We start from the raw sequence: 19,602 nt of genomic DNA on the forward strand, positions 1-19,602 counted from the left end.
GTTACTGCTGCAGTAACGATATTTGAGAAGGGACCCCCATGTCACCGATGAGCGATTTTGCACGTTTTTGCGACGATGCAAAATCGCTCATAAGTGTCACACGCAACGGCATCGCTAATGCGGCCGGATGTGCGTCACCAATTCCGTGACCCCAACGACTTCGCATTAGCGATGTCGTAGCGTGTAAAGCCCCCTTAAGACTCCCTGGTGTGTGATTCCCTGACCTATAATTTCAACTTGGTTTTCATCCCTTTCCCTGTAAGACCCTGCGGAGTTCTTCAGTCTTTCAGCTGCTTTTCATCAGCACTTGCCTTTTGTCATTATATACCCCCACTTTCTATTACTCAGTGCTGGTGATAGCTCATATACCCTTTACAAGTCTTCAGTGCAAGCAGTCAGTTTGCATACATCTGCAGAATCTTGGTTCTTGTTGCAGTTTCTCTTCTTAAGTCATCTGGAGATAAGTTGTTCATTTATTTTCCCAGTTCGTCATCACAGTGTCTTTTTTAGTGCTTCGTGCGGTTGACTAAGCATTCATCCCATCCGCTCCCTACCTAGGGCCTACTTCAGGGTCAGCCAGGGTCAGGTATCGGGCTTGGCGCAAAGATGTGGAAGTTATCTAGCGTGGTGAGGGAAGCCAGGGCTTAATAATAGGTTTGGTCAGGGGTCACCATCTCCCCATTCCTTAGACACAGGCTGTCTAGGGAAGGGGGAGCTTTCCATGGTGGTAGTTCACACTTACAGTATATTGTTTGTGCCATGTCCCCCCTCGCTATCTCGCCAACGTGAGGTCAATACTGGTTTTCGTCTTTTATTGTGAGTAATTAACATTTCTATTCAAAGACAATAAACAGATGTCATTAACATAGTAAGGAATTAAGACATAAATTAGAGGATAAAACATCTTTATGTACTGAAGTGTAGTAATAAAGCTGAGTCTAAACTGCTATTTTTGGTCGCGACACAAGTTTCGTATCACTGGATCACTGTATGCTACTGCTACATCACATGAATGGGGGTCACACTTGTGAGCCACAAGGTACCATGACAAGCAAGTCGGATTGTTGGATATTTTTCAGACTGGCTTGTCAGGGCCGTGGTGCCGTATTCAATTGCACTAGGCTGTGATGTGGCAGAGGCATAAAACCAACTTTTGCTGTCCCCTATGTCATAACCAAAGTCACCTAAGACTTTACTGGATAATTTCATTTGAAAATACACCATATCCTGGTAAGTATTATTGTGTGGAAAAGGTGGCAGGTTGTTACCGAGACACAGTAGTTTGACACAAGAAAGTGGGAATTCTGAAATTTCGGCACATTGTACTCACCGTAAACAGTCAGATTCACAAATACGTCCTTTGCTGGTGTCACCAACAGTAGCTGTGCTGTATAATTCCCTCCATCTGAGACACGGAGATCTCTGATGTGTAATGATCCGTTATTGAAAGCCGTGATCCGATCATTGTACAGAGGTCCATGAACTAATTTTGGATTAATACCAGGAACACATGTCAGGATCTGATTCTCAGTATTTTTATTTGGTCCTTTAAACCAGATGACGACCTCAAGTTTCTCAGTAATCCCTGTAAGGCTCAGGGTGACGGATCCACTAATAACTGGATACTGAGGGATCGGCTGGATACTGATCTGTCCACTGGTCACATCCATGGTGAGGACGAGGAGAACTAAAAGAGAACACAGATTCCATTAAGTAATCACATGTGTAATACACCAAGATCTCACAACTGAATATCATATTATAACAATTGTGTCTGATTTACACTGCCCCCCAAGAAAATACAACACAATGCAACTCCAGGTCAATCACTTCTGTGATATCAACCTGTTCAGTTATGAAATTATACTGCTTGTGGATCAATTTCCCCTGCTGTTGTGCAAATAGAACAGACAACAGGTAGAAATGATTAGCAAGGCACCCCCTATAAAGGAGTGGTTCTGCAGATGGTGACCACAGACCATTTCTCTGTTCCCATCCTTTTTGGCTGTTGTTTTGGTCACTTTTGCATTTTGTCATCGCTCTCTCACCCCTAGAGGTAGCATTAGGCGGGGTATACAACCCACTCAAGATGCCCAGGGTAGTGCAGCTCATCCCAGATGGCACATCAATGCAAGCTATGACAAGAAGGTTAACTGTATCTGACAGCACAGTGTCCATAGAGCAGATACCAGGGGACAGGCCAGTACACCAGGAGATGTGGATTGCGCTGTATGAGGGCAACAAGTAAACAACAGGACCGCTATCTTCTCCTTTGTGTAAGGAGGAACAGGAAGAGCAGTGCCAGAGCCCTAGAGAATGACCTCAGGCAGGTCAATATGTTCATGTGTCTACTCAAACTTTTAGAACCAGACTATGAGGGTGGTATGAGGGACCAATCTCCACTAGTTGGTTTTGTGCTTATAGCCCAACACCATGCAGGGCTATTGGTATATGCCAGAGAATACCAAGATTGACAGATTCAACATTGGTGGCAAGTTAACACTAAGCACATGTGACAGACATGACAGTCTGGAGACACCATGGAAAACATTCTTCTGCCTACAACATCCTCAAGTATGACCAGTTTGTCAGTAATGGTGTAGGGAGGAATTTCTTTGGAGGGCCGCACAACCCTCCACGTCCTAGCCAGAGGACGTGGAGGGTTGATTCCCAGACCAATTGGGAGACCATATGCAGGTGCAGTGGGCCCTGGGTTCCTTCTGATGCATGACAATGCTAGACCTCATGTGGCTCAAGTGTGTCAGCAGTTCCTGCATGATGCAGGCAGTGATGCTATGGACTGGCCTGTCCGTTCCCCAGACCTGAATCCAATCGATCACATCTGGGACATCATGTCTCGTTTCATCCACCAATGCCACGTTGCACCACAGATTGTCCAAGAGTTGACTAATGCTTTAATCCCAGGTCTGGCAGGAGATCAGGAGAATATCCACCGCCTCATCAGGAGCATGCCCAAGCATTGTAGAGGCCACACACACACACACACTACTGAGCCTCATTTCCTTGTCTTGAGGCATCTCCACTGAGGGTGGATCAGCCTGTAATTTGATTTTACACTTTGATTTTGAGTATCATTCCAAATCCAGACCTCCATGGGTAATTAAGTTTTATTTATATGGATCACGTTTGGGTTTTATTTTTCTCAACGCATTCTACTTTGTAATGAATAAAGATTTGCAATTGGAATATTTAATTGATTGAGACCAAGGATGATATTTTAGTGTTCCCTTTATTTTTTTGAGCAGTGTACAAAACCCTCATTTATAAAGTAGTAGAACCTCAATCTTTTACTTGCCCCCTCCATTTTTAAAACTGTCCAACCCCCTTAACAAAATCCGTACATGCCAACATTTAGATCTCAGATGGCAGGACACTTGGACCATGCACATACAGTGATCAGGAAAACATTATTTGCTAAAACCCTAAATTTTAATGACATCACTTTAAAAATCGAAAACAGTTAAAAATGAAACACTGTCTACGGGTTTCAAACCTTTCTGGGCCTTTAAATCATAGAACTAGATCAGAGTAGATCAAAAGATTAAATAATAATTTTGGAGGGATGTAATCCCCAAAGTCCACTCATTCCTAAACCAGCTATGATATCATAGTCTATCAATAGGGCAAATAACAAATGTCGATTACCACTAGATGTTAACATTCGATATATTCTATTTCATTTAATACTTGGAAAATCAGCCGACAACCCTTCTGCACCACATCCAACAAATAGCTACTGAACCTTGACCTGGTGAGATGATGAATTTGTTTTCTTGTTTGTTTTCAAACATGCTTGATCACATGCCCATAATTTTATGTAATAAAAGGAGAAAATTGACGGCACTACCTAACAGACAAATGTCAACAGGTGCAAACTGAACATGAAATAAACTAACAAATATACAGCTGCACTCTGAAATGTTAAGGTATTATTATTACTTATTAATTATTATTTACGATTATAGTGTCATTTATTCCATTTAAAATTTGGAATTCAACCGACAACCCTTGTCCTGCACCGCACCCAACAAATTGTTACTGAACCTTGACCTTGTGAGTGCATGACATTTTTTTTTTCTTATTGTTGTTTTCAAATATACTTGATCACTTGCCCATAGTTGTATGTAATAAAAGGAGAAAATTGATGGCACTACCTAACAGACAAATGTCAACAGGTGCAAAGTGAACAAGAAATAAACTAACACATATACAGCTGCACTCTGAAATGTTAGGGTATTATAATTATTATTATATTATTTATTTTTTTAGTACCATTTATTCCATGGCGCTTTACATGTGAAAGGTGTATACATAATAGAGACAAGTACAATAATCATAATTTATACAAGGCACAGACAAGTGGAGGAGAGAGGACCCTGCCCACGAGGGCTTACGGTCTACAAAGGTATGCAAACGTTGAATAGGTATTTGGACATGCGCTACTGCTAAATAAGGAGTGCTTAGTCAGAAGGCATGACCCAATAATCCAAAATAAGAAAACTGACGGCACTTCCTAACAGACAAATGTGAACAGGTGCAAACTGAACATGAAATACTGTATACTCTAAACAAATATACAGCTGCACTCTGAAATGTTAAGGTTTGCAAGCACTGAATAGGAATTAGGACATATAAAAAATACATTTAAATATTGAGACACCGTGCATAAAAAAAGTCCAGTTTTATGTGAGCCCAACAGCCTGTGTTAAGGTGTATCTTTTGCTGAGTTGCTGCCTACTTTTTAGCCTTGAGGTAGAGGCATTTAGGTAGGGATCCAGCAAAGAGATATGACTTTATGCTGGTTGCTGGGCTCACATAAAACTGTCCTTTTCAAAGCACTAAGTTTCTCAATTTTTCAAAGTATTTCCTTAGCAATAATGCATGTCCAGATTCTTATATTGAATGTTTGCATAACTTAACATCTCAGAGTGCAGCTGTAGATTTGTTAGTGTACATAGATGAGTGGACCTGGTGAAATTTGGTTTGGGTGCACAACCCAGACTTTAGATCAAGTTTTGACCCAGACTGGACCTGAACTTTATTTGGAGCCACTGATTGCTCCATCTGGGTCCTGCCCACATACAGCCAGCAATTTAACACTTCTGCGGAAGGGTGGGCCTTTCTCCCCCACAGGATACTTTGTCACCACAATCCACGCGGCTCACACTGGACTCGGACTCAGCATAGTGGAAAAGTCTGTTCGGTGTGAATCCTGAAAACCAATCTTCAAGGTTGACTCATCTCTATTAGTGTATATTTCATGTTCAGTTTGTACCTGTTCACATTTGTCTGCTAGGAAGTGCCGTCAGTTTTCTCATTTCAGATTATATGGTCATGCCTTCTGAATGAGCACTCCTTCCCACTAGCTAAAGGCGATTTTGAAATTTTCTATTAGCAGGTTCCTGACTGCCCAATAAAATTGTAGCCTTTTTAACCCAGAGAAAGGGATTTAGTTAGGGATGCAGCAGAAAGATACGCCTTGACGCTGGTTGCTGGGCTCATATAAAATTGCCTTTTTATGCGCTAAGTGTCTTAATTTTTAAATGTATTTCCTTAGCAGTAATGCATGTCCAAATTCCTATATTCAATGTTTGCATACCTTAGCGTCTCAGAGTGGAGCTGTATATTTGTCAGAGCATAATTGTGGAGTTGCAAGCTATGTAAAAGAATAAGTTGTCTACAAAAGAGAACAATCCCGATTTGTATTACACGAGTTCTCTTTTTCTCTGGAGACCAGGACCAGTGGTGCATTATCTGTGATATTTAACAATCTGGGAAACATCCTGTGATGGTGGAATATGGGGGCTTGTGTAACATGTTGTGTAGGTTCGTATTTTAGGCGTGGTGATCTGTCCATTATTTGTATTCCTTGTGTGTACATTGTATTGTCTGTAAGTTATCACCCCCTGTAGTGTTTCTGTCCCTAGGTCTGGAGGAGGGGGGTCTGGGGTCCACCTAAACTCTCCGCTTACCTGAAGAATTGGTCAGTCAGGCTGGGAAGTAGGAGAGAAGGATTGATCCTTTGGGGGGGGGAGAAACTGCGGCTACAGGCAGCACCCCAAATAGCCGTTGAGAAACCCCCATTTGCCTGGAAAAGGGCTGCTGGACGAGTGCGACTCATCCCCGGGACATTTATGCCATTACTGGACTATTTTACCCTCTGCGTGGTGGATTATTTGATGGTCATTCTTCATTGCATGGAATAAATATGCTTTGGATTGTTCATCCATCTCTCGCTCTGTTGATTGTGTGATATCAGAGAAGGACCCTGTGACACATCCGTAGGTGGCATTCTGTGAGGTGCCATTGCCTGGCATCAAGGGGGCATTTGCACATTAGTATTTTGTGGGGCTATGCAGCTGATAATCTAGGGGGCATCTGAGGCTGACATACAGAGGTAGTTATAGCTGACCAGGGGCATCCATGACTGACACTAAGGGAGCATAGGTTGCTAGCAGTCAGTAGTGCATATCTGGATGGCACTATAGTTGGTCTTCTGGAGAAATACACAGCTGACAATCTGACTGACATATGTAACAGGCACGTGGGGTGGAAGTATCTGACACTGGGTGAAAGAGGGGGCTTTTCTTGTCTTTTATTTCAAATAAAGGATTTTTTTAGCTGTTAGTGTTTATTTACTTTCAATTACAGATTAGTGATGGAGGGGTCTCATAGATGCCTGCCTTTACTAATCCAGGACTTAGTGGCTGCTGTGGGCTGCTATTAACTCCTTTTTACCCCCACTGCCACCACACCAGGGTAATAAAGAAGAGCCAGGTAAAATGCCGGGACTGTCGCATTTAATGGATGTGGCAAATCTGGGGCTGCAGGCTGATATTTTTAGGCTGGGGGTGCCCAATAACCATGGGTATCTGTAGCCTGAAAATACCAGCCCATAGACTGTTGGGCTTTTTATGCTGGCATCATATGGGGGAATCCTATGCCAATTTTTTTTACTGTACGATATAGACCCACCCACCAGTGTTTGTGATTGGAAGCCTCAGACACGCTGTCACTCAGCATGGGGGCTCATCTGACTGCAACCAATCACAGACACCGGTGGGTGGGGAAAGCAGTGAATATGTATGAGCCTAATGAGCGGTCCGGGAAGAAGAATGAGAGGCCGTGGGAGCAGTGTGACAGCCTCCCTGGTGAAATCGGTAAGTATGAAGCGCTTACTCCTGCTCCTTTATGCTGGATTCAAACCAGATACCAGGGATCAATCTCCTGACAACCCCAAGTTAGCAGGGGATTGATCTGCCAGTCCTCCGAAACGCAGGGACAAAACACAAAAAGAATAGACATGCTGCATCTTTGTGGTCACCACAAAGATGCAGCCAAAAAAAACTGCAACGTGCGTATGACAAAAATGAAATCTCATAGACTTTGCTGGGGAAGGAAACCAAAACTGCACCCAAAAAACGTGGCATAACAACGCAGTGTATGCACAAGGCCTTAGCGACTGGCCGGTACATGTAGCTGGAACTCCGGGGAAACTGTGGCCGATATGTGCCGCCCCCGTGCCAGCAGCCAGTGCTGCTCGGATCCGGATCTACGGTGCGGCTCGAGGGATTCTCCGGACCCGGGGGGGGGGGGGGGGCGCGTGGACACTCCGAATAAAAAGGACGTATTTATACGGGGGTTGTTTGCAAAATGTCTGTTATGCCACCCACGGTGTGTGGTGATATGTAGCACCACCGCTGCAGTTGTGGAACTCCCGGGGTGATGGTATGGCAGCTGGATGTTAACCCCTCCATGAGTAGGGATGGATGCCCCGGGGCCCAGTGTCTCTATGCGGAGGAGGGTGGTTGCAGGGGCCGGCGCGCCAGGCCGGAGATGTTACGCACGGTCAAATAAAGTACAAGTCCTGTGGTAAACCAAGGTGATGGTGGCCGGCTGCCGCAGACGGGTGTATCTGATCCCACACCCGGGATGGTAGTCAAAGTCTCTCTCCTCTGCACTCAGTGTTTTGTAGGTAGGACTTCCCGGTTTGAAAAACACAGGAGTCCGCTCCCGGTCCTTTTGTTGGGAGCCGTGCCAATCTGACACTGACCCGTGGGATCTACAGGCCCTGGTGGTGGCCCTATCCCTCTCTGTGGGTGGTTGTCTACTTTTCGGGACTTAGGTTGGGACAGGACCTAAAATCCTGCCCTCAATTAGTTAATTAGCTAGGCCGTCTGTGCCGGTCCTGGCTTCAGGGTCCGAGTATCCCCTCTGTGCACACGGTTTCCGGGTAAGTTCTCCGGTGTCAGTACCGGCGGGCTCCAACCCTGTCCCGGTCCACCTCGGATCCACCTAGCCATCTTCCCGTCTCCTAAAGACTTTGGCTACCGTCTGCCACCTAGCCAAGGTGTCAGGGCTCCGACCCTGCACCTGTCAGTTAGCCTGACCTCCTCTCCAACTTGAACCTAAACTTAATCTGACTGTTTTCACCCCTAGGTGGGCGTTCCCAACCGCTTGGTCCCACCCACTGGTGTGTCTGTCCTTCCCTGAGGGGGGTGACTAGGCTTTCAGGTCGGCTGCTGTAACCCTTCGTGGGACTGGTGTTCTGCGGGGGCCTACAGGTGCATCTACCTGGTTTTCCAGGGCGCTACAGATACCTGTAACTGGCATCTAAGTAAAAACTGCGGATGACATCTTTAGCCGACACTAAGGGAACCTTGTTGGTGGCACTTTAAGTTGCATCTGTGACTGGTACTCAGGGTGTTATCTGAGGTTTTTACATTTGGAATTTTCTAGAATAGGCGATGTACCCATCTATAAAATCTTTGTGCAGGGACCACAATGTGTTACTGTGATTCTTTGGTCAGTCCATGCTGTTCCCTGAGCTCTACAGAAATCATCTAGTCTTTGATCCGTAGCATGCCGCTTTGTTGCTGTGTGCAGCGTTGCCCCACCTAAGTCCCGTCTCTTGGCAGGCCATCTTCAGTATGTTCTCCAGACCACAGAACTACAGTATACAAACACTGAATAACAATCAGTCCTCTGTAACGTGACAATATCTCCCACCCGCTCCGACCTCCACCTGTTCTTCACAAGCTGTAGAACAGAGTGGGCCCGAGAATAGTCCAGCTGCCCGCCTGTCACAATGCACTACTGTGAGGCACAATGCAATGGGCGATTTTTATTTGGTCCTAATAAAACAAAGCGGGAGCCTCACCCTTCTAATTCCTCATAGGGGAGAAGGACGGCATGACCTTCAGGCTTTACTTTATGTGCTATTGTTGAGGTGCCCATATGGGCCCAACTTCTTTCCCCTTAGTAGTTTTCGGAATAAATGTTTCTGAATAGTTGCAGTGGTCAACTTAGTTTACTACTGTTTACCTACCACGAAAATAAGCCCTAGCATGATTTTACAGGATTTTTGGAGTATGCTTGAAATCTGAGCCCTACTCCAAAAATAAGCCCTAGCTACAGTCAGGGAGAGTGTTGGGGGGGGCTGCTCAAACTGCACAATTTCTCAGGTCCCCCACTTTATGAGCTCCAGCAGCATTGTGGTGACCTACCCTGAATATAAGCCCCAGCATTATTGTGACGCCCTGGGCAAGCCAGGGGTCACAGGTCATAACACCACCACACCCTACACCCCAGTTAGGAACACCAAGGCTAACCTAAAATCCTTGTTGCCTTCCTCCAGGGGCTGATGTCCACACCAGGGGGTGGGCCAGGCGGTTGGCCCTGCCCACCGAGGAGTTCACAGCCCTGGAGGCGGGAGAAACCAGACAGAACAGTTAGGGAAGTGAAGGAGTAAAGAGTCAAGCTAGGGAGGAGGAAGTAGAAGGAAATGGTAGAGGAGCTTGAGAGTAGTGACAGGAGAGTGACAGTTTTTGAAAAGCCTGAAGCTGGTCGGGTGTGTGCCCCGGACTGAGAGACAGCAAGGTCAGCAGACAGCGGTGACTGTCTGCAGGGGTGGCTGTTTGGAGGTTGCCGAAAGGACCGCGGACGGGTGGTGGCCTGGCGGTACCGGAGCGGTATACGAAGAACAGTCAGCACCAGTGGCAGGGGCCTTTCGGATCCCGGCAAGGCTAGGAGTCGCCGTGAATTTGCCAAATCCGTTAGTGAAGGGGACCTCTGGGTCTCCCAACAACCAAGTCCCGATTGAAGGCAACAGTCCAACCGTTACAGAGAGACACCGCCACCGCCAGGGCACCAGTTTCTCAGGGCCAGCGCCTGCGGGCAAAGTAGGGCTCCTCCGGCCCATATCCAAGCCGGGGAGCGGGTTACCGGTGGGAACCCATCGAAACCATCATCATCTTAGGTGCAGGAAAAGGGACCGTCACCGTCAACTACTGGGGAAAAGCAAGTGCAGCCGTCCGTGGGAACCGTCCTTCCAGCCGTGTGTTTTACCGAGAACTGTGTCATCGTCTCAGGCTGAGTGAGTACCACAGTGCCGCAAGGCACAGCGCTGCCCCCGCGTCCCTGCACCCCACCAAGCCCTGCATCACCCACCTCATCACTGGGCCCCGGGACAACCAACCTCCTACCCACGGAGGGGAGGACTAACATCTAGCTGCTCCATACCATCACTCCCGGGATCCCCATACAGAGCAGCGGTGGTGTCAACACAATCACCACAACCGTGGGTGGCGTCACGGACAATAAACTATCCCAAAACACCAATCCCCTTTTCACTCACGGGCGAGGAGCGCCGCTCGAGTCCCCGGGATCCGGCCCATCGCTCGAGCCACCGAGCAGCAGCAGCAGGCCGCAGCAGCCGCGGCGGCAGCCGGACCCGAGCAAGTGGGAGAGCGCGGCGTCCCCTCCTCCGCCCGCGACATTAATTTACAGGATTTTTGGAATATCTCAGGAAGAATACCCTCATGACTCATTATCAACATGGGTTTATGAGGCATCGGGCCTGTTACACTAATCTGATCAGCTTTTATGAGGAGGTAAATTCCAAACTGGGCCAGTAAATGCAGTGGATGTTGTCTCTATGGATTTTTCTAAGGCGTTTGATACAGTGCCAACAAAAGGTTGGTACATAAAATGAAAATAATGGGAAGAGAGGAAAATATGTGTAACTGGGTGTAGAACTGGCTCATTTATAGGAAACAGTGTGGTTATTAATGGAACACACTTGGGCTGGGTCACAGTTAGGGTACCACAGGGGTCAGTATTGGGCCCTCTTAACATATTTATTAATGACCTTGTAGTGGGCATTGAGAGTAGAATTTGAATATTTGCAGATGATACTAATCAATGCAAAGGAGGATAATTTAATATTGCAGAGGGATTTGTGTAGGCTGGAAGCTTGGCAAATTCAAATCTGCCCTTTTCTTTCATTAAAAGTAAAATAAATAAAAAAACATTTCATATCAAATCCTAATTTTTCTATTTCGGTGGAAAAATATATGCTATGAGGATAAAGCGACAGCACAAAAATGAAAATTGGCCGTGGCGGGAAGTGGTTAAGTCCCTTATGCAAAGGGGAAGTACAGCAGTAATTTGGTCAGCACTCCAGTATTTGCTCTTCCACCATGCTTTCCAGAAAGTATTAAAATCTTTAGTTACACAATGTATCAATTCATACGACCATATCTTATGCATATAAAATAAAAAATAAGCAGCCTAGGTCGGCATTACATAGAAATTGTAGAACAGACGCTAAATGTTTATAGCAATCAGTCCCTGAAACGATGGCATGTATACCAGGTTTGAACTTTACAGGAATCATTCCTATCTTGTACTGTCGGCAAATATTAGACATGGGACAGAGTCCAGTTAAATAGGTCACTGACATCAGAGATGATGTGTCCTGGTTTTCCTACCGCAGTGGAAATTCAGCTACAATTGATCTTCTGATATGTCAATGTGACTGCTGGGTTATGAGCATAGACTCGTTGACTGCCAATTTCTAATCTAAGGGGTCCACCTCCAAAGCATTGGCTAGAATGTCAGCCAAAGTTTACGACACTACCATAACCTTGGTGAAGGCAAATTGGTGTTGCTATTGGCACCCAAGACCCAGGGAACATGCTCAATGTAAAACTCCATTCCATGTGGCCAAACCATTGTGCCAGTGCCACAATTGACATATCTTCTGATATGTCAATGTGACTGCTGAGTTATGAGTGTAGACTCGTAGACTGCCAATTTCTAAACTAAAGGGTTCATCTTCAAAGTGTTGGGTAGAATTTTAGCCAAGATTTACTACACTACCATAAACCTGGTCAAGGCAAAGTGGCAAATTCGTGTCATCATTGGCACCCAACACCCAGGGAACATGCCCATGTAAAGCTACATTGCATGTGGCCAAACCATTGTGCCACTGCGTCAATTGACATCTTCTGATATGTCAATTTGACTGCTGGATTATGAAGGTAGCCTCGTAGACTGCCAATCTCTGAACTAAAAGTTCCACCTCCAAAGTGTTGTCTAGAATGTCAACCAAACTTTACAACACTACCATAACCTTGTTGAAGGCAAAGTGGCAAATTGGTGTCGTCATTGGCACCCAAGACCCAGGGAACATGCCCATGTAAAGCTCCACTGCATGTGGCCAAACCATTGTGTGCGTAGGAATTTAGGATGTCAATGGTGTATCCTCTGCCATGTCGTGGGAATATTGTGTGGATGGAGAACGTATTCATACTTGGCCATTTACTTATATCTCTACAAAATTAGTCTTATTGATCATGGTTGTTGATTATTAAAAATTGTCTGGATGTTTCCCCCAAAAACGAGGAAGTTCTCATACCCCAGAAACACAAGTATATATTGCAAAGCTGTTAGTTGACTGACTGCATTACCAAAAACTGTCCCGATCTAAGGATATGGTGGAAGTCAACCTGACAACTCATTTATGGTACCAAACCAGAGATGTGCTGCATTTTTGGAAACACATAAGAACCTGGGGATGATACAACTAGTATGACCAGAGGCAGGTCCTCGGTGGCTACTAAACATCATGCTCCCCTTAACGGACAGGTTCCTCACTAGGTGCTTCTATAGAGAGAGAACTGTGAGTCAAGAAGAGAAGTATGGAGAAAGGCAGCTGGAGACCTACCTCTTGGACTTGTTATCCTAGTCGCATTATCCCCAACTGCAGCATATCAGAGCAACACATTCATGGAAGTGTAAAGCATTACAGGTGATTGGATGCAACAGCACAGATAATGAGGAGACAGTGGTAATTGAACCAACAATGGTTTATTAAACGTTATACAAGTCAAGGATTAGTGACTTAAGGTGAAACAAGGGTATGCACAAGTAGCTGCAGTAAAATGGGTTATTTCACAGTGAGAAATCAGTGACACACAAATACAGATTTCAATATTACTCACAGGTTATCATTCTTATCATTAATGGCCACAGTCAGTATTACCGTACTCTAGAACCCTCTAGCAGGGAAACGTCAGTGTCACTCTATGACTGTAGTCAATACTAAACAATGCACAGGCCCTAGCGAGGTGAGAGACTATCTGCTAGCCCGCAAGTCCAAGGGGATGGTATCTTCCCACTTGATACCAGCTGACTGCCTTTGAAACACAGCCTCAGTCCCTACGTAATATAGTACGCCTGCGCAGGAAGTAATGGCCGAGTACACTCAGGTTCTCTTTAAGGAGCGGTGTGGTTTTCGGTATTCAATAACAGACTTCTACTGGCGCTAGTCAGGGTCTTCTACTTAGTTTAGGCCACCGGCTCTTCCTCTTACCTCAGGTCACCGGCTCTTCCTCTTACCTCAGGTCACCGGCTCTTCCTCTTACCTCAGGTCACTGGCTCTTCCTCTTACCTCAGGTCACTGGCTCTTCCTCTTAGCTTAGGTTACTGATCTTCCTCTCACCTCGGGTCCCAGATCTTCCTCCCAGCTTGGGTAACCAATTTTCCTCTCAGCTTAGGTATAGCACAGGCCTGCTCTGGGATATGACCACTCTAGGACCTTTTTATCGCAATGGGACTAAAAGCCCACTTCACTGCCACACGATCTTCTTGGAACAGGTAACTGGCACCAACGTCCCTCCTCTTGGTATGGCCAGGTCTTTTATATTTTGTAAACTGTGACACAACTGTCCCCTGACCTGGTGTGTTGTCTTACTTCTTCTCTCCAGGAAACACACACTTTACAGTTTAGTTCCTGACTACTGGCATTATCTTCTCCTCTTATTACTTTTAGCCAGCAAATGGCAATGTTCACTTGCATTTACATCTGCATCCACTTATATTCTCCTTTTTTTTAAACTTGCACACCACTTTCGGATCTTCTGTATGCTGCTCTGCCATGTGAAGTTGTTTGATGCATGTCTTGTAGGTGACATGTCAGCATTAGAATACTTGGTTCTTCGAGGCCCCTCTTGAAGTGTCTCAACAGGTACACCCAGGATTTCAGGTGCCTCATGCCGGAGTTCAGCTTCTGGCTCTTCTCCGTGGGACCAAATGACTTCCTCCACCTGGCCACCGTAACACACTTTACCACCAGTCTGCAAGCCTTGGGTCTCTTCAGCCTCACAGCAGCTCAGAACATGGGATGACACTCTCAGACACATAGTCTTGGAGGACTGTCGGCACCAGAAAGCCCAGTAAACAGACCGGTACCGAACAAGACGGGGTGCAGGACCCTAGGTAAGGAATCGATTCAACGTCCTGATAATTAACCTGGGAGGGAGAGTATCTTCACAAATTTCCTAAGAGCTCAGAGATTGAAGGGATCAGCACAATGAGGGGGGACAGGGTTTCCCAGCTAAAAGCAGCCCACTGAGGTCCCAAGTGCCAGCCATCAAGAGCACAGCTACACTACACATAGTGAGCAGGGCCCCAACAGCTTCAAGCCAAGGGGCCATAAACAGACAACTAAATTGTGCACGGAGGCAGGCTTCAGATCATCAAGTGACACCAGTGGGAGTGGATACCTGGACGGGCTCCCCACAGTGGCAGCGGTACACAGAGACTTTGGTTTACCTGCGGTGTGTGAGTCTACTTTATAAACCTCATCCAACACCACAACTACCCACTGTGAGTTCTCTGTTCCCTGCACCCTGTCCTCCCACAACTACCAAACTCCAAAGTCTGGGGCCTTCTCTACCTGCGGAGGGACTGACACCTTGCTGCTCCACACCATCTGCCCCCGGTACTCCCTCCAGCAGTGGCGGTACTCCCATTATTTCAACCCGCAGGTGGCGTCACGAATTTCTCCCCTGTAAATAATCCCCTTTCAAGGATAGAAGTGCCAGCCGAGCCCGGGTCCGGACACCTCGGATCCGAGCACCCCGGTCTGCGTCGGGGCGGCACACTACTGTCTGCCAGGAACTACCCTCGTTGTTAACTTTTTGACATGTGCACCACTCCGAAAACCCAGCACTCATCTCCATGCTTGTCTGCTGGGCGCCTAATTCTATAGTCTTGTTCCCCAGAATAGGGATGCCCCCTCTCTGGTTGCTCTTCATGACAGGATCCAGGATTCGGTTCCTGGGTAGCCTCAAGGCTTTTTCTTATGTTTCACAGTCCCCCCTTCAATTTCCATGTCTATTGCTGTAAGTCACAGACCCAGTCTGGCTCAACGTTGGGATTTCGGAAGTCGTTGCTTCATTGCTCCGAATCACATCTGCCACAGTTAGCGCCTCTTGCTCTCAAACTCCAGTTTACACCCAAACCTCTAGAAAGCTCATATCAGGGTTGTAATGTAAAAAATCTCTCAGGGCCTGTCTCTGGTAAGGATCCCACAGGCCCGGGACCAGCTGGTCCCTTAACAAGTCATCCAGCAGTCCCTGATTCTCCATCAGTCTTATCAGTGATGTGGGTCGTTATTTCCTGCAGAACATTTACGTATTAAGCTACCATCTCTCCTTCCCTCTGAAGCTGACGGAATAAGTGAATATGTAAATTGCCCAAGTCAGTTATCTTGATCACTTTATCTACAGTATCACGGTCTTGAGGTTATCTGAACATGACCGTCTGTCAGACCTCTCCATCTAAAGCGGGCTTTACACGCTACAATATATCTCACGATGTGTTGGCAGGGTCACGTCGTAAGTGATGCACATCCGGCATCGTTAGTTATTTTGTAGCGTGTGAAACCTACGCGCGACCAAGATTGAACGTTAAAACATTGGTCACATACACGTCGTTCAATTTCTAAAAATTGAACATCCGGTTGTTCAATGTTCCCGAGGTAGCACACATCGCGGCTCCCGTCTGCAATGCAGAAGGAAGGAGGTGGGCGGGATGTTTACGTCCCGCTCATCTCCGCCCCTCCGCTTCTATTGGCCGGCTGCCGTGTGACGTTGCTGTGACGCCGAACACCCCCCCCCTTCAGGAAGAGGATGTTTGCCGCCCACATCGAGGTCGTATGGAAGGTAAGTACGTGTGACGGGATTTAATCGTTTGTGCGACACGGGCAACAAATTGAACGTGCCGCACATACGATGGGAGCATGTCACATCGCATATGAGATCGTATGTGAAATTGTAAGATGTAAAGTGTGGCGCCCTGGACAAGCCACGATGTCACAGAAACTACAACAACACACCCCACACCCCGGTTAGGCACATCAGTCACACACAAATCCTTGTTGCCTCCCTCCAGGGGCTGATGTCCACACCAGGTGGGGCGGAGCCAGGCGGTTGGCCCGCCCATTGAGGAGTTCACAGCCCTGGAGGCGGGAAAAGGAGGACAGTTCAACTTGGGAGTTCAGTTGGAGAGCTCAGGAAAGTGGTAGTGGAGGAGCTGACTGACCGTGTCCGGGTACGTGGCCCGGGCACATACAGCAAGGTTGGCAGACGGTGGTGACCGTCTGCAGGCGAGGCCGATTGATGCACAACTGTAAGGACCGGGGTCGGGCGGTGGCCCGCCGGTACTGGATCGGGGAGCGAAGAGAAGTCAGCACCACTCGGCAGGGCCTATGGACCCCGACCAGGCTTGGAGTCGCCGTTAAACCGGTCAAATCCATCAGCGACGGGAACCTCCGGGGTTCCCCAGCAGCCAAAGACCCGACTGAAGGCAACAGCTCAACCGTGAAGGGAAATACAGCTACCGCCACAGCTAGAGTTCCCAGGGCCAGAGCCTGCGGGCAAAGAGGGGCTCCTCTAGCAACCACACCGCTGGGGAGCGGGCTACCGGTGGAAAGCCATCGGGGCCGACAACACACCAAAGGTGCAGGGAGAGACAGTCACCGCTAACCTACCGGGAGTGACCACCGCAGCCGTATGTGGGACCCGTCCATCCAGCCGTTTGTTTGACCAGAGACTCCGTGTACGTTACTGGCTGAGTGAGTACCACTGTGCCGTCTGGCACCGTGCTGCCCCCGCGACCCTGCACCTCCCCAACTCCTGCCATCCACCTTCCAGTCCACATTACCGAGCCCCAGGACCACCAAATCCCCCTACCCACGGAAGGGAGAGAAACATCACAGCTGCTCATTGTCATCGCTCCCGGGATCCCCGTCCAGAGCAGCGGTGGTGTCCCATTATCACCACAAACCGTGGGTGGCGTCACAAACTCAATCCCTAAACCAAACCAACCCCTTTCACTTATGGGCGAGGAGCGCCGCTCGAGTCCCCGGATCCGGCCCACCGCTCGAGCCACCGAGCAGCGGCAGCAGTAACAGCCGGACCCGAGCCGCAAACGCGGTCGAGCAGCGGCACACCCCCCGCCCACGACATAAAGCAGCCTTAACTCCAACAAGGCTATTTCTGCCTGTAAGACAAGTGTCATGGAGTACATATGTAACACACTTTTTAGTCGTTCAACCCAGTCACACATCAAATTTTTACCTGTGAACTTTGGTATGTTACTAAGCATAGCTCCAAGGGGTTGACTGCTCCCTGAGGACTCATTCACCCACTCATCCGCATGTTCAATCTCACATATTTCTCCCATTTCACATAGTCCTGTATATTTCACCACCACCTAGCTCAGATTTACGTCACAGTACATGAAAGTCATCCTATCCTCACTGCAGTTGTGCGTCTTCTCCCTTTTAAAAGGGATAATGCCAATATGACCAGACTAGGCTCGTAGCCTACTGACGCGTTAGGATCTCCCTCCAGGACACTTTTTCTCTCACGTAGTATTCCATTCTTCCTGTTACCTTAAAAGCTATAATCCACTGTGACGCCCCTGGACTATCAGGTCGTCACAGGGTATTGTGCAATCTGCCCTCCCGTGCAATATCCGCCTCCTTCTTGGTTTGGGTCCCCAACTACATGGTGTCACCTACATCAGCCAATTAAATCCTAGGTACACTCTGCACCACACCCACCAGACACACCAGTGGACGGCCTGAGTGGAATAGGGTCGCCCACTTGGGGGGTTGGTAAGGGGAGGTCAGGAGTGTCAGGAGTAGAGAGTGTTGTGTTGGAAGTGAAAGAGAGAGGAACTGTCTAGGTGGCAGACGGTGGTCTGGGCCTAGAGGAGCTGGACCCCTGGTCGCAGGGGATTGTGGCAAGGGGCACGGAACTGTCAAGGAGGACAGCTGGCGGCCTTTGCACCATCACCGGGCTGGGACCAGGGCACGACAGGGTACGTGGACCCTAGGTCAGGGAGTAACTTCAGGCAACCTGACAATTTACCCGTCGAGAACGGAGCCTTCAAGATCCGCTCTCCACCTGCTCCAGTATCGGGGTACTAGTGCAACGAGGAGGATAGGACTTTCCACTAAAACGGTCCAGGAAATCCCAAGCGTGAACCCTGAGAGCAAGCTCCCACACTTAGCCATAGTGGGGAGCGGGACCCGGCATGTTCCATACTATCAGGACCACCAGAGAAGTAAACTTAGTGCCAGGAGGCAGGTCACGGATCACCAGGCAGCACCATTGGGGACGGGACCCAAACTAGCTCCTCTCAGTGGCAGCGGTGTCCAGAACTTTGGTTTATCCCGTTGTCAGTGTCAGCTTAATGGACTGAGTGAGTACGCAAGTGACCCCCTTCACTCCCCAAACTCCATCACCGAGTCCCGGGGCAATCCCCCTACCCGTGGAGTGTTCCAACACCTGGCTGCCCCATTCCATCCCCCATGGGTACTCCTAACTGCAGCGGTGGTACTCCAAATTACCACATACCACGGGTGGCGTCACGAACTCTAACACAAACCCCTGTAAATACGCCCTTCATTTGAGTGGCTGCACGACCCCCGGGTCCGGACACCCCTCGAGCCACTACGGATCCGGATCCAAGCAGCCCGGCTGCTGACATGGGGGCGGTACACTACTAAGGACCAAATCGTGGAACTTCCTTCTTCCTGACCTCTCTCTGTCACTCAGTTGCTTTCTCAGTTCTCCAACCTGTTACTGGAAGAAGTCTGTGCCTCAGACTCCTCTCTCTCTTGCTACCGTGATTCTTGGTCTTCTGTCTCTTCCCAAGACACCCACTGCATGCGTCCTGCTCCTTAGTCAGACCTCATGTCTGCTACTGCTGCAGGCACGTTCCTATCTGACTAGTTGTGATGGGTTGGTCGCAACCAATCCAAGGCAAAGAGCCAGCTCCCGGCTGTGAATGACCGGAGCCGGCACCCCAGTGAAAGCCACTAAAATCTCTTAACAGCTCTCACTTTGCATAATATTTGGTGGATTAAACCCAACCTACTCATCAATTTAATTGGAACATTGCAAGTGGGTGGGGTTTAGTCCACAACAATGTCATTTTAAA

The 19,602-nt window shown here is 47.9% G+C and overlaps 1 protein-coding gene across 1 annotated transcript in view; it reads right to left on the bottom strand.

Annotated features, from left to right (window-relative positions):
• The window catches only part of LOC142256768 (cell adhesion molecule CEACAM8-like), a 90,985-nt gene that overhangs the window by 56,804 nt on the left and 14,579 nt on the right, over positions 1-19,602 (bottom strand). Inside the window, exon 2 of the mRNA XM_075328660.1 lies at positions 1,331-1,687. Within this exon, the coding sequence (XP_075184775.1) occupies positions 1,331-1,687 (357 nt within the window). The remainder of the gene's footprint in view (positions 1-1,330; positions 1,688-19,602) is intronic.

The sequence above is a fragment of the Anomaloglossus baeobatrachus genome, chromosome 11 (genome assembly GCF_048569485.1).
Source record: "Anomaloglossus baeobatrachus isolate aAnoBae1 chromosome 11, aAnoBae1.hap1, whole genome shotgun sequence".
NCBI classification, from domain to species: Eukaryota; Metazoa; Chordata; class Amphibia; order Anura; family Aromobatidae; genus Anomaloglossus; species Anomaloglossus baeobatrachus.